Below are 14937 nucleotides of genomic sequence, written 5' to 3'. Positions count from 1 at the left end.
CTGAAAGATTTGATAAATTTGTCAAAAAATGTATAATGTTATTTTCTCAATTTAGATTTCACCTCCTGGCCTTCCAGCCACAAGATGAAGGACTCCCCAATGCTTGTATTGATGTCCAGAATTCAGCAAATGTACTCGTATGGCTTAAGAGACAATCCTGAAAAATATCTAACACTAGCTTCACTGTTGCTGGTGGCCAACTAACTTCTATTTGATATGTTTTAATGGAGCAACGTTTGTGGCAGAAATGAAAACATTGCCAGCCAACGAACCGGGGGCGGCAAGGTATCACAGTTGTTAGCACTGTTGCTTCACAGCGCTAGGGACCTGGGTTCGATTCTTGGCTTGGTCACTATGCACATTCTCCCCGTGTCTGCGTGGGTTTCCTCTGGGTGCTCCGGTTTCCTCCCACGAGTCCCAAAGGACGTGCTATTAGGTGAATTAGCCATTCTGCATTCTCCCTTCGCGTACCCGGAACAGGCGCTGGAGTGTGGTGACTAGGGGATTTTCACAGTAACGTCATTACAGTGTTAATGTAAGCCTACTTGTGACACTAATAAAAATTATTATTTATTTCAGTTGGGTAAGCTGAATTGAGTTTTAAGTAGAATTGCCAGTAAGAGTATTCCTTGGAAGCAATGCATTCCACACTTTGGCAAGCAAGGAAAGAACCATCATCCTTCCTATTCTGAACTGTATCACTGTCTGTAAATGAAGAACAAGTATCCATGCCCTCGGTAATAAACCACAGAATCAAAGGTGGAAGGCTGCTTGAAAAAAAAAAGGTATTCAAAGAATGGAATAAAATGCTAATGGCAAGAATGTTCTTAATTATTACGTGAGTTTAAGTAAGAACGTTTCACAAAATTGAAGCCATTGGGATTAGAGGGGAAGCATGGCATATGAAATTAGTAAGAAGTGTTGCAACACCAGGTTAAAGTCCAACAGATTTGTTTCGAATCACTAGTTTTGGAGCGCAGCTCCTTCCTCAGGTGAATGAAACCTGAGGAAGGGGCTGAGCTCCGAAAGCTAGTGATTCAAAACAAACCTGTTGGACTTTAACCTGGTGTTGTAAGACTTCTTATTGTGCCCACCCCAGTCCAACACCGGCATCTCCATATCATGGTATGAAATTAGCTAAGAGACAGAAAAGAGAATAGAATAGTAGTGAATGTTTTTTTTCCCCCAGACTGGAAGTATACAGCATTGGCCCCCAGAGGTCAGCTTTAGGACCACTGCCTTTTATGATACATATGAAGGACATGGCTGTAGGGTGCATAATTTCCAAATCTGCAGATGACACAGAAAACTTGGAAACAAAGTGGTCAGCAAGGAAGTCGGTAGCAGACTTCAGGACATAGACAAGACTGATGAAATGGCCAGACATCGAACAATCTAAATTTAATGCTGAGCACTGAAATGGAGTATTTTGAAAGGGAGAATGGGGAGAGGTAAATCATACAACTATAACTGTAGTGCAGACAGAGACCTGTAGGACAATAGGTTGGGGAGGTTAGTTCACAAAGAAATATAAAAGATGGCAGCACAAGTTGATAAGTGTTTCAAAAATAGCAGAAAAAGATCTGTGGCTTTGGAAATGGAGGTACGACACACAAATGTAAGTAAGTTATGCTAAACCTTAATCAACACCCCCCATCTCCCTCTGATTCTTCCAATTTTGTTAAACCTGTGTTCTCCAGTTATCGACCCATCCATCAGACTAGCTCACCCTCACCTAAAATATTACGCCAATTCTGGTTCCACGCTTTAGGGTGGATGTAGAGACCTGGGAGAGGGCACCGAGAAAAATTTATAGAATAATGGGAGCGAGAAACTTCAGTGACGTGACAGTTGAGAAAGCTGGGATTGATCTGGTTGGAGTAAAGAAGGTTAAGGGGACATTTAATACAGGTGTTCAAAATGATGAGGGCTTTTAGTAGAGTAAAAGAGAAACTGTTCTGCAGGTGGGTTGGTCAGTAACCAGAGGACACAGATCTAACATAATTGCAGAACAATTAGAGGGGAAATTAGGAAAAATGTGTTTTTACACAATGAGCTATGATCGAAAATACGTTTCCTGAAATGAGTGATGGAAGCAGTTACAATAGTAAACTTTAGTTAAGTTTTCCAAAGCACTTAGATATAAACTCAAAGGAAAGTTGGGGAAATTTCTTATGGGGAAGTGTGACTAACTGAGATAGCTCTTTCAAAGAGCAAGCGGGCATAGGCATGATGAGCTAAATTGTGCTTCAAGATTTTATAGTTCTAAGCAATTCAAAACTGGAGGGTTTTAAGCATTTGAAACCATGGAATTATGTAAAGAACAGCAGTACATTCTACTGATTCTTGGCCAAAATTTCTCCTGCAGCGTCATAGAAAAAATTATCATTAATTCCTTTGTTGAGATCTTGCTACAGAAAAATCATAGCTTCCATTTTTCCATTAGTGACAACACTTCCCAGCGATTAGGGGATTTTCCACAGTAACGTCCACTGCAGTGTTAAGAAAGCCTACTTATGTCAATAATAAAGATTATAAAGTTTGCAAGAGAACCAGTACCGTAAATTCTTTATCAACTAGAAAAATTTAACTTGATGCTTATTTGTCACATACCTGCACCTCAATTTGAAGCTCTTTATCTAACAATGCCCTTTTCTTCAGGATCTCAGCCTTTAACTGTTCCTTGTGTTTGAATAATAATGCTGATAGCTTGGTGGCATTCTGTTTACTGCGCTTCTGTTCCACGTTCTCATCTCGCTTCCTTTTCTTTGCTGCTTGTTTTTCTTCCTTGTCAATTTTATCCAGAATATACTTCATAACCTGGTTGCAGACAATCATTCTGGACCCAAAGAGAAAAAGGAAGAAAGATGTGAAATGGATCGGTAGCATACTTGCAAATGATTTATCTTTTTCTTCCTTAAACATTTTGCAAGCTGTCATCAATAGCAAAAACACAATTCCTTACAATAATAATCTCTCCCTTCATTACAAACCATCACCATGCTGATGAATGTGTTCAGAAAACAATACTTTTTGATATGTATTTCCAGAGTCACGGTTTGATTAAATTCCTCCTTCAGAAATTCTACTGCAGTGAAAGCATCAAATTTTCTGCTGTATATTTCGATGAGTGAGAATATTAGCCAAATAATTCTGTGCTGATCTTGCAGTAATAGCTATTTCCTGGGTGGGAAATCTAGGTAATCGTAACGAGACTCTCAATATCTTACCTTGATAGTAGCACCAAAAGTAATGTATTAATAGCTATGGTATTCCAATTTGAGGTTCTGAGGATAAGTTAAACTACTTATTTACATCTGTGATCTCCCAGGCTACTGCATTGTGTTGTGAGAAATGACCAAGCAGGAGCTAGACACTTCCCATTGGGAGATAGAGGACAGTTCTTGGGGCTATCACAAGCAAGGGAGAAAACCGAGACATTTCCTGGTCAGCAAATATGGTGTCTCGAACCGAATGCAAATGAGCTAGTGCTGCAATCAACAGGGTGATGATATTGCAGTTGGAGAAGTGACAGCTATTTTAGAATAAAACTCAAATCAAGGAACTCAGAAAAGATGTATCTTTTAAAACATGGTCTCAGCAGGTTTAAGAATAAAATGCAGAGGGGAAATCTATTCATTTGAATTGCCATATAATTCCAAAAGGGAATGAAATGGTTACCCTCTGGCTAATTAAATAATAAAAAAAGAGTACCCAATTTTAATTTTCCCCAATAAAGGGGCAATTTAGTATGGTCAATGTACCTACCCTGCACATCTCTGGGTTTGTGAGGGTGAGACCCATGGGGAGTATGTGTAAACTCCACACGGACAGTGACCCGGGGCCGGGATGGATCCCGGGTCCTCGGTGCAGTGAGGCAGCAATACTAACCACTGGGTCACCGTGCCGCCTCCACAGCCTCTGGCTATTAAGTTTAAAGTTTTAAATGATGGACACAGCTTCAAAAATTCACATACATTTTATGAGTTCGACTTGCAATGACATGAAGTTGCACTTGTGAACAGGTTGCTTTTCATTATCCAGTTTTACTCATGATGTCAGTGCAGAGGAATTTATTCACAAAATAGTTGCCAAGTCATAATAATAGAAGTCTACATTCCACTTTTGAATTTACTTCACCAGTGCCTAACATACACAAACATCAGCCGTGGTTCAGTGGCAACACACTGGACTCAATCAGAAGGTGGGGGTTCAAGTCCCACGCCAGATACTTGATCTCAAATTTCTATGTTGACACTCCAGTGCAGTACTGAAGGAGTACTGCACTTGTGGAACTGTTTGCTTAAACTGATTGTTTAACTGATCACATTGATTGCAGCAGTTTGTTATGTGCAAAAGTGGCTTCTGTGTTTCCAACATTACAAGTGACGGGATTTCAAAATGACAATAACCCCTTTGAGATGTCCTGTGATTGTGAGAAGTACTATATAAATGTAAGTTCTTCAATCCGTGTGATGGAATGCACTACATCTGCCTGGATGATTGAAGCTCCAACAATACTCAAGATGATCAACATCATCCTGGGCAAAGCTGCCTATCTCATCAGCACCTTAAACATTCTCTCCCTCCACCACTGACACACTGTGGCAGCAATGTGTAATATATACAAGATGCATTGCAGAAACTTACCAGGGGCCTTTTGACAGCACCTTCCAAACCCATAACCATTACCATCTGGAAGGACAATGTAGCAGAAGGACAGGAACACCAGCACCTGCAAGTTCTCCTCCAAACCACAGATACCATTTTGACTTGGAACTATAACTCCATTACCTCACTCTTGTTTGTCTAAGTCTTAGAGAGCTCCCCTACCAGTGGCACTGTTGGTCTGCATGCAGCAGATGGGCTGCAGTAATTCAAGGCAGCAGCTCAATACCCTCTCAGACAATCAGGGATGGGCAATAAATGTTGATCTTGCCAGCTATGCCAACATCCCAAGAAAATAAAATGTTCGCCTCACCAATAATGATCCTGAAACTAGAAAACTGTCATTCAAAACCTATTTAGTTCATTTATGTCCTTCAGGGGAGGAAATCTGCCATACATACCCGGTGTGACCTACATAGGACTCCACACTGGTATGGATGGGGTTGACACTCAACTACCTTCTAAAATGGCCCAGCAAGCAATTCAGCAAGGACAATTGGGGATGGGCAATAAATGCTGGTGTTGCCAGTGATACACACATGCTAACAATATTTTTTTTTTTTTTTAAAGTACCACCTACAATTAGAGCACATATGGATTTTCATGGGGCGGCACGGTGGTTAGCACTACGGCTTCACAGCTCCGGGGATCCAGGTTCAATTCCAGCTTTGGGTGGCTGTCTGTGTGGACTTTGCACTTTCTCCCAGTGTCTGCTTGGGTTTCCTCCGGGAGCTCGGTTTTTCTCCCACAGTCCAAAGATGTGCAGGGTAGGTGGATTGGCTGTGATAAATTGCCCCTTCGTGCCCAAAGAAGGTTAGGTAGGGTTACGGGGATAGAGTGGAGGTGTGCGCTTAAGTAGGGTGCTTTTTCCAAGGGCCGGTGCAGACTCAATGGGCCTAATGGCCTCCTTCTGCACTGTCGGGAGTCTACATATGTTAAAAAAGTCAAAATGCCAACTTTTGTTTATGCATGTTAAGAAAACAGCAAGATTGTTAGAAATCCCTTTTAAGGGCAGCACGGTGGCCTAGTGGTTAGCACAACCGCCTCACGGCGCTGAGGTCCCAGGTTCGATCCCGGCTCTGGGTCACTGTCTGTGTGGAGTTTGCACATTCTCCCCGTGTCTGCGTGGGTTTCGCCCCCACAACCCAAAAATGTGCAGAGTAGGTGGATTGGACACGCTAAATTGCCCCTTAATTGGAAAAAATAATTGGGTAATCTAAATTTCTGGAAAAAAAAAATCCCTTTTAAACGCTCAACGAGAAACTCCTTAGCAACAGTTGACAAAGGAGGCTGAATCATTATAAAACATAGTAAGCAATTATTAAGGATTGTAGTGAATAATCCACCAGTGTGTTTTGTTAGATTCAGAGCTGGGTCAATTAAAACACCAAGTCAGAGCCAAGTGCTTTAATTAGCTGTCTCCTCTATTTAACATGTAAACTTTCTAAATTGTTCAAATCGCACCATTAATGCATAGTCCAGGATAACTCATTTACTTTAGGTAAACATATTTTTGTTCTTCTTTACCTCACACCTTTCTTTCTTTAAAAAAATGTTTTAAACGCATTTTATTCAAACTTGTATCACAGTAGGTTACAGCAAATAAACACCCCGGGAAACGTTCTTCCCAACAATCAACTGTACGGTTTGTACAGATTTTTCTCCTGTTTAACACCCCCCCCAATCCCCCCTGCGACGAACAGCTCCTCAAACACGGTCACAAACATCCCCCCCACCTTTTCTCAAACTGCCCTGCTGAGCCCCTTAACTCATACTTTATCTTCTCTAACCGCAGGAAGTCATACATGTCACCCAACCATGCTGCTACCCCTGGTGGCGATGCCGACTGCCACTCCAGCAAAATTTGTCGCCGTGCAATCAGAGAGGCGAAGGCCAAGACATCGGCCTTCCTCCTCTCCATGAGCTCCGGCTTCTCTGAAACCCCAATATTGCCACCAAAGGGTCCGGGTCCACACCCTCCTCCCATTTCCTGGCTGAGACTGCAAACACTCCCACCCAGAATCTTCCCAATTTTTCACAACCCCAAAACATGTGCGCATGATTCGCTGGCCCCCACCCACACCTCTCACACTCATCTGCTACCACCTGAAAGAACATAAGAACATAAGAACTAGGAGCAGGAGTAGGCCATCTGGCCCCTCGAGCCTGCTCCGCCATTCAATTAGATCATGGCTGATCTTTTGTGGACTCAGCTCCACTTTCCGGCCCGAACATCATAACCCTTAATCCCTTTATTCTTCAAAAAACTATCTATCTTTACCTTAAAAACATGTAATGAAGGAGCCTCAACTGCTTCACTGGGCAAGGAATTCCATAGATTCACAACCCTTTGGGTGAAGAAGTTCCTCCTAAACTCAGTCCTAAATCTACTTCCCCTTATTTTGAGGCTATGCCCCCTAGTTCTGCTGTCACCCGCCAGTGGAAACAACCTGCCCGCATCTATCCTATCTATTCCCTTCATAATTTTAAATGTTTCTATAAGATCCCCCCTCATCCTTCTAAATTCCAACGAGTACAGTCCTAGTCTACTCAACCTCTCCTCATAATCCAACCCCTTCAGCTCTGGGATTAACCTAGTGAATCTCCTCTGCACACCCTCCAGCACCAGTACGTCCTTTCTCAAGTAAGGAGACCAAAACTGAACATAATACTCCAGGTGTGGCCGCACTAACACCTTATACAATTGCAACATAACCTCCCTAGTCTTAAACTCCATCCCTCTAGCAATGAAGGACAAAATTCCATTTGCCTTCTTAATCACCTGTTGCACTTGTAAACCAACCTTCTGTGACTCATGCACTAGCACACCCAAGTCTCTCTGAACAGCGGCATGCTTTAATATTTTATCGTTTAAATAATAATCCCGTTTGCTGTTATTCCTACCAAAATGGATAACCTCACATTTGTCAACATTGTATTCCATCTGCCAGACCCGAGCCCATTCACTTAACCTATCCAAATCCCTCTGCAGACTTCCAGTATCCTCTGCACTTTTCGCTTTACCACTCATCTTAGTGTCATCTGCAAACTTGGACATATTGCCCTTGGTCCCCAACTCCAAATCATCAATGTAAATTGTGAACAATTGTGGGCCCAACACGGATCCCTGAGGGACACCACTAGCTACTGATTGCCAACCAGAGAAACACCCATTTATCCCAACTCTTTGCTTTCTATTAATTAACCAATCCTCTATCCATGCTACTACTTTACCCTTAATGCCATGCATCTTTATCTTATGCAGCAACCTTTTGTGTGGCACCTTGTCAAAGGCTTTCTGGAAATCCAGATATACCACATCCATCGGCTCCCCGTTATCTACTGCACTGGTAATGTCCTCAAAAAATTCCACTAAATTAGTTAGGCATGACCTGCCTTTTACGAACCCATGCTGCGTCTGCCCAATGGGACAATTTCTATCCAGATGCCTCGCAATTTCTTCCTTGATGATAGATTCCAGCATCTTCCCTATTACCGAAGTTAAACTCACTGGCCTATAATTTCCTGCTTTCTGCCTACCTCCTTTTTTTTTTTTTTTATAAATTTAGTGTACCCAATCATTTTTCCAATTAAGGGGCAATTTAGAGTGGCCAATCCACCTAGCTTGCACCTTTTTGGGTTGTGGGGGCGAAACCCACGCAAACACGGGGAGAATGTGCAAACTCCACACGGACAGTGACCCAGAGCCGGGATCGAACCTGGGACCTCGGCGCCGTGAGGCAGCAGTGCTACTCACTGCGCCACCGTGCTGCCCTCCTACCTCCTTTTTTAAACAGTGGCGTCACGTTTGCTAATTTCCAATCCACCGGGACCACCCCAGAGTCTTTTTTTTTTTTTTTTTTTTTATAAATTTAGATTACCCAATTATTTTTTCCAATTAAGGGGCAATTTAGCGTGGCCAATCCACCTACTCTGCACATTTTTGGGTTGTGGGGGCGAAACCCACGCAGACACGAGGAGAATATGCAAACTCCACACGGACAGTGACCCAGAGCCGGGATCGAACCTGACCACCCCAGAGTCTAGTGAATTTTGGTAAATTATCACTAGTGCATCTGCAATTTCCCTAGCCATCTCTTTTAACACTCTGGGATGCATTCCATCAGGGCCAGGAGACTTGTCTACCTTTAGCCCCATTAGCTTGCCCATCACTCCCTCCTTAGTGATAACAATCCTCTCAAGGTCCTCACCTGTCATAGCCTCATTTCTATCAGTCGCTGGCATGTTATTTGTGTCTTCCACTGTGAAGACCGACCCAAAAAACCTGTTCAGTTCCTCAGCCATTTCCTCATTTCCCATTATTAAAACTCCCTTCTCATCCTCTAAAGGACCAATATTTACCCTAGCCACTCTTTTTTGCCTTATATATTTGTAAAAACTTTTACTGTCTGTTTTTATATTCTGAGCAAGTTTACTCTCATACTCTATCTTACTCTTCGTTATAGCTTTTTTAGTAGCTTTCTGTTGCCCCCTAAAGATTTCCCAGTCCTCTAATCTCCCAACAATCTTTGCCACTTTATATGCTTTTTCCTTCAATTTGATACTCTCCCTTATTTCCTTAGATATCCACGGTCGATTTTCCCTCTTTCTTCCATCCTTCCTTTTTGTTGGTAAGTTTCAGCTGGAAAGGACACACCCATTCGCGCCCGAGTCATGTGCACCACCTTAAACTATATCAGGCTCATCCTTGCACTGCAGGAGGTCAAATTTACCCTTCGCAGTGCCTCACTCCATACTCTCCAATTGATCTCCATTCTCAACTCCGCTTCCCATTTCTCCTTGATCTTCAACACCCGCTCACCTCCCTGCTCCCCTAGCCACTTGTATATATCCCCAATTCTTCCCTCCCCTTCCACATCCGGAAGCAGCTCCAGCAGGGTGTTTCCCGGCAATCTAGGGAACCCCTTTCAGACCTTTCGTGCAAAGTTCCTAACCTGTAGATACCTGAACTCACTGCCCCTCGGCAGCTTTACCATCTCCCTTAGCTCCTCCAGACTGGTGAACCCTTCCTCCAAATACAAATCCCTCACCTTGACCAACCCCACTTCCCTCCACCTCCCGTATACACTATCAATCCCCCCCCCGGCTCAAACCCACGATTCTCGCACAGCGGCGTTAGCACCGACATCCCTTCCACCCTAAAATGCCTCCTCAGCTGATTCCATATCTTCACTGTAGACTGCACCGCTGGGCTCCCTGAATACCTACTCGGAGCCATTGGCAATGCTGCCATCACCATAGCCCTCAAACCAGACCCCTTACAAGATTCCTCCTCCATCCTAACCCACTCTACCCCTTCTCCTTCCCACCACCGCAGCACTACCTGACCTGTTTCTCACGGCTATTAAGAATTTGGTATTTATTTGCAACAAAAAAGAATGCCAAGCTCTTGTACATAAATTACAAGAACCTGTTCTTCCTTCCAAGGGCCTTGGCAAAATTAATGTGTTGAAAGGTTGTGGGGATGGTTGCAATCCAAAGAAGAGTATCCTTCGCTCAAAGTACTTAGTTTTTTTTGGAATCTAATAGACTTGAGCATTTTGCGATATTTGCAAAAGTGACAATTCTCTTACCCCACGGGAATCTGCCTATCTGCTAGTTTGCCCAGCAGTGTCACAAATTACGACAGTTTGCATATAAAACTAATACGGAGGACTGCAGCTTTAGATTGCATTAGTCACGCTGATGCTGCACCATCTTGGAAACCCACAACATGCACCAGGTAATTGGCATTACCTGCCAATCATTGCAACCACACAGTATCACATCCAGTTCTCAGGCAGAAATTGCAACGTTGTAGCCGCCAACATTTCCTATAGAACAAACATCCATTAATGATCTCACAGGAGAGGCCAAGCAATGAAGCAGCCCTGATTTAAGGACTTACTTGTGGGTAAGAAAATTGAAGTCATTACAAAAATGTCAAGCAAAAAGTATATGGTAAATTGCCCCTTAATTGGGTGGGTTGGGTGGGTTGGGGGGGGGGGGGGGGGGAAGAGAAATTATTGGGTATTCTAAACGTATATAAAAGAAATATTGCAGGCCACAAACAAAAACATGGCTAAAATGTGAATATAGTTAAAACAAAAATGCAAGACTGAGATTGATAGCTTTTCTGGGCTAGGCTACCAAAGAATAGGGCGGCAAGCAGGTAAATGCAGCTTAAATGAGATCAGCCAGGATCTAATAGAATGGCAAAATGTACTGAAGTGGCTGAATGACCCATCACATTCCCATGCACAATACCACAACCTTCATACTAATATGCCACGGTATAGATGGTGATTCGGAATTACACTTCTCAAATCTGTTTGCAACCTCTTAGCCCCCTCCAAATGGCTGTTGTTCCCTTAGCTAAATATACCTCTGATTTTCCTCTCGTTCTGCAGGTGACATCATCCGACTCTTTGCTTTCAAGTGTTCAATCACAGCATTTTGCTTCATTACCACCTTAATTACAAGAAAAAAAAGTTAACACACAAAAATCAACTTTGACAAAAATATTACTAAACACCTTCAAATTTCAGTGATGAGTTTGAATAAAAAAAGTTCAGTAATGCTAACAACATGGAGACATCAAGTGCTGTATTTATGTGACGTGGTAGTTGGCCAGGAATCCTTGTGTGGGGGCAGGAGAAGGAAGATAAAAAGTTGAGAACTTTCCTAATGTGAGGGAAGAGGAAAGAAAACTGAAGCGGGAAATTCAACAAGCAACACACATTACCAGTGACAGCGTAGGGTGACATTCATATCTACAGAGCAAAACAATTCAGCAGGCATTTTACATCAGACAGGGTCACTTCTAGATGGCCTCTTCTGCAGTAAAATGTGTTCCAGTAATGGCTAGCACTATGGCTTCACGACGCCAGGGTCCCAGGTTCGATTTCCAGCTTGGGTCACTGTCTGTGCGGAGTCTGCACGTTCTCCCCGTGTCTGCGTGGGTTTCCTCCGGGTGCTTCAGTTTCCTCCCACAAGTCCCAAAGACGTGCTGTTAGGTAATTTGGTGTACCCGAACAGGCACTGGAATGTGGCGACTAGGGGCTTTTCACAATAACTTCATTGAAGCCTACTTGTGACAACAAGCAATTATTGTTATATTAAATTCTGATCATTTGACTATCAAGTTTAAGCCTCATTAGTTGTAAAAACAAACATGTATTTTCAGTCTACAATGACCTGGTTTTCATTAGTTTTAAACGTTTCATTTGAAAATCTACAAATAGCATGGCCAGGGAGACTGCCATTAAGCTGGGCAGCAACACACACTGGGAACTGGTTGTCATTTTGGGTCAGGTTATTACACGTGATATGTGGAGCACCAAGATATACAAATTCCATACATGCTGGACTGATTCAGTTCAAGACCTAAATAGGAAGTATGGCAATCTTAAGTGCTTCTACAACATAGTCAATCTCTAGAACGACCATTTTCTTCCAAGAATGTTTGTTTATAGCACGTGTCAGAGGGAAGTAAAGCACAAATCAATAGGTTGTAGGTTTGCAATTGTGATTTTTTACAGGATGATCAGCACCAGAGAAAGCAGAGGGCAGATCCCTCTAAAAAGGTCAAGACATCTCTGTTGTTACTGTGCACTTTCCAAGGGGCACAGGTGCTCTGGGAAAGAAACTGAGAAAATACATTTAAGGAACAGAATTCTGTGAGATGGGAAGAATTCATTATTTAAAAGCCGAATGGATTGCTACATTTTTCTATCTTAAATCTCAAGTAATGGCCACAATTCCCAAAAGCTTGGCAGCCATACACATGCAGATTGTGAAGGTAGAATGCAATATTTCCTAAGTGGCAATGTTAATGCTACATGTAATCTAAAAAAAATCTTAAGGCACCCAGTAATACATTCCATTCTCCACCACAGGACGTATTACCTGCTTCTGAATAATTTCATTTTGGTTTGCAGTCTGCAGCATGTGCTCCCTCTTGGCTTCTATCTGCAGTTGTTTCTTATGCTGCTGCTGTTCGCGGATTTGCTGGATTCGTTGTAGTTGCTCTTGGACACTGGCTGCTTGCACACTGACCACATTTTGGATCTGCTGAGCTGGAGTCAGACCTGGTTGTTGAATCTGAACAGGGACCTGGAGTTTGATTTGATGTTGAACCACACTTGGAGGGACTTGAGGCAGTGCCTGGGTCTCAGCTGCCAACGGAGTTGGAACTCGGGGTTGAAGTTGAGGTTGAGGAGCTACTGTCTGAATATTGGCTTGATGTTGCTGGGGTTGCAGCGGAGGCCGAGGTGGGGACTGTATAGTTAGCGGATTCGCAACTTGGACTTGAGGAACTTGAACTTGCAGTGGAGCTTGTGTCTGAACAACAGGTTGAGTTTGTGGTGGAGCTTGTACCTGGACAACGGGTTGGGCTTGTGCTATCTGTGTTTGGGCAGGTTGCATTGAGGATAACGGTTGAGAGGCAACTGAAGTCTGAACAGAAGGTGGTGAAGGCTGAGGTGATGGTTGGATTGGAGCTTGCATTTGTTGTACATGTGTCTGCACCTGTTTCTGTTCTGTTGCAGCTGTAGAAGATTAAACATAATATGTACAGCATCTCTCATAAATCACACAATATTATACAAGATTGGTAATTTCATTAAGTAATCATTTTTTTTTTAAATTTAGAGTACCCAATTATTTTGGTTTCCAATTAAGGGGCAATTTAGCATGGCCAATCCACCTAACATGCACATCTTTGGGTTGTGGGGGTGAAACCCATGCAGACACGGCGAGAATGTGCAAACTCCACACGGACAGTGACCCAGGGCCAGGATTCGAACCTGGGTCCTCAGCGCCGTGGTCCAGTGCTAACCACTGCGCCACCGTGCTGCCTAATTAATAATACCAGTGTTCAGTTTATAGAATAAATTGCAATATTATTTCCTCTAGATCATTGCACAATTGCCTAGAGTGTGAAAATATTCAATGTTTTTGCAAACATTGCATATGGAGAAGGTAGTTTTCAAGTACCATCTTGGCCCCAGTGACATATTTTCATTCGATCTGTGATATATATTACTAATATTAATTCTGATTGCTTTGTGAAGAAAATATAATTTTTTATTCGCAAAATTTCAGCACTTTTTGAGCGCATATTCCCCAGTTGTTTATTGCCAAGCTTTTAGCTAAAATGTTGAAAATACCTGTTGCTGTTGACGCAGAAACTACTGTTGTTGCTGCAGCTGATGCTGTAACTGTTGGCAGAGGCGTGAAGAGAAATCTTTGAATGGTTCCACTTGGCATGGCAGCCTGCATCAACTGTTGTCCTGGCCCAGGAATTACTGACACACCTTGTGGGATAAGTTGAAGCTGTCCAGTTGTTTGCCCCTGCCCTTGAATCACCACAGTCAGTCCCTGACCTCCACTCTACAACAAGGACAGCAGTAATGATCACCAATGAGAAAAGTTTTATCTGCATCTGTACGCACCTATGTTTTACAAAAAGTCTGCTTAAAACTCTCATCTGAAATTTTACAGGAAAAATTGCAAAGAGACAACATGAGAGCAATGCTGAATTAACACGAGTACAGAATAAGCCAAAAAAACTAACAGCACTTAATTAGTGCCAAGTAATGAGATAGGTTGTGGGACAATTTTTTGCTTGTGAAGGAACCTGAATTTCAATGCTATATACTGCTGCTAAAGAAGAACACATCCCTAAACTTTCTGATGCATGAAGCTGAGGTAGTATTGAATCTAACAATATAGTGGCATTTGGCAATTTCAAAATTATACCCAAATGCATCAATTTAGTGTCTGGTAGTACAAATTTGAAGAATTTTTGGAAAAGAAAATCTTCAAAAATTGCCTGTTAAAAATTAATTTATTTGAAAAGAACATTAAAACATGGAACAGTCCACACATTGGAACATAGCAGCAAGAGTAGGTCATTCGGCCTTTCAAACCTGTTTTGTCATTTAACTAGATCATGACTGATCTACCTCAATGCCATATCCCCATAGCTCAGCGTCTAAAACCTATTGACCTCTGCTTTGAACATACCCAATGACTGAGCACCCACAACCCTCTGGGACAGAGAAATCCAAAGATTCACCATCCTGAGACTGAATAAATTCCTCCTCATCTTGGTCCTAAATAGCTTGCCCCTTATTCTGAGACTATGTACCAAAACCAGGGGAAACATCCATCCTACATCTACCTTATCGAGTCCTTCAATGAAGTCACCTCTCATTCTTCTAAACCCTAGAGAATACAGTCCCAGTTTCCTCAATCTCTCCTGAT

At 42.5% G+C, this 14937-nt stretch overlaps 1 protein-coding gene across 16 annotated transcripts in view; it reads right to left on the bottom strand.

The window, feature by feature from the left end:
* Nucleotides 1-14937, bottom strand: part of bptf (bromodomain PHD finger transcription factor) — a 198865-nt gene that overhangs the window by 27025 nt on the left and 156903 nt on the right. For all 16 annotated transcript variants that reach the window (XM_038777441.1, XM_038777450.1, XM_038777443.1 and 13 more), the window contains 4 exons: nt 13839-14061; nt 12577-13217; nt 11054-11139; nt 2614-2839 (listed from right to left, as the gene is read on the bottom strand). In XM_038777441.1, coding sequence (XP_038633369.1) covers nt 2614-2839; nt 11054-11139; nt 12577-13217; nt 13839-14061 — 1176 coding nt within the window. The remainder of the gene's footprint in view (nt 1-2613; nt 2840-11053; nt 11140-12576; nt 13218-13838; nt 14062-14937) is intronic.

The sequence above is a fragment of the Scyliorhinus canicula genome, chromosome 18, assembly GCF_902713615.1.
Source record: "Scyliorhinus canicula chromosome 18, sScyCan1.1, whole genome shotgun sequence".
Lineage (NCBI taxonomy): Eukaryota > Metazoa > Chordata > Chondrichthyes > Carcharhiniformes > Scyliorhinidae > Scyliorhinus > Scyliorhinus canicula.
Note: the sequence above shows the minus strand (reverse complement) of the source record. Positions and strands in the feature narration are given on the sequence as shown.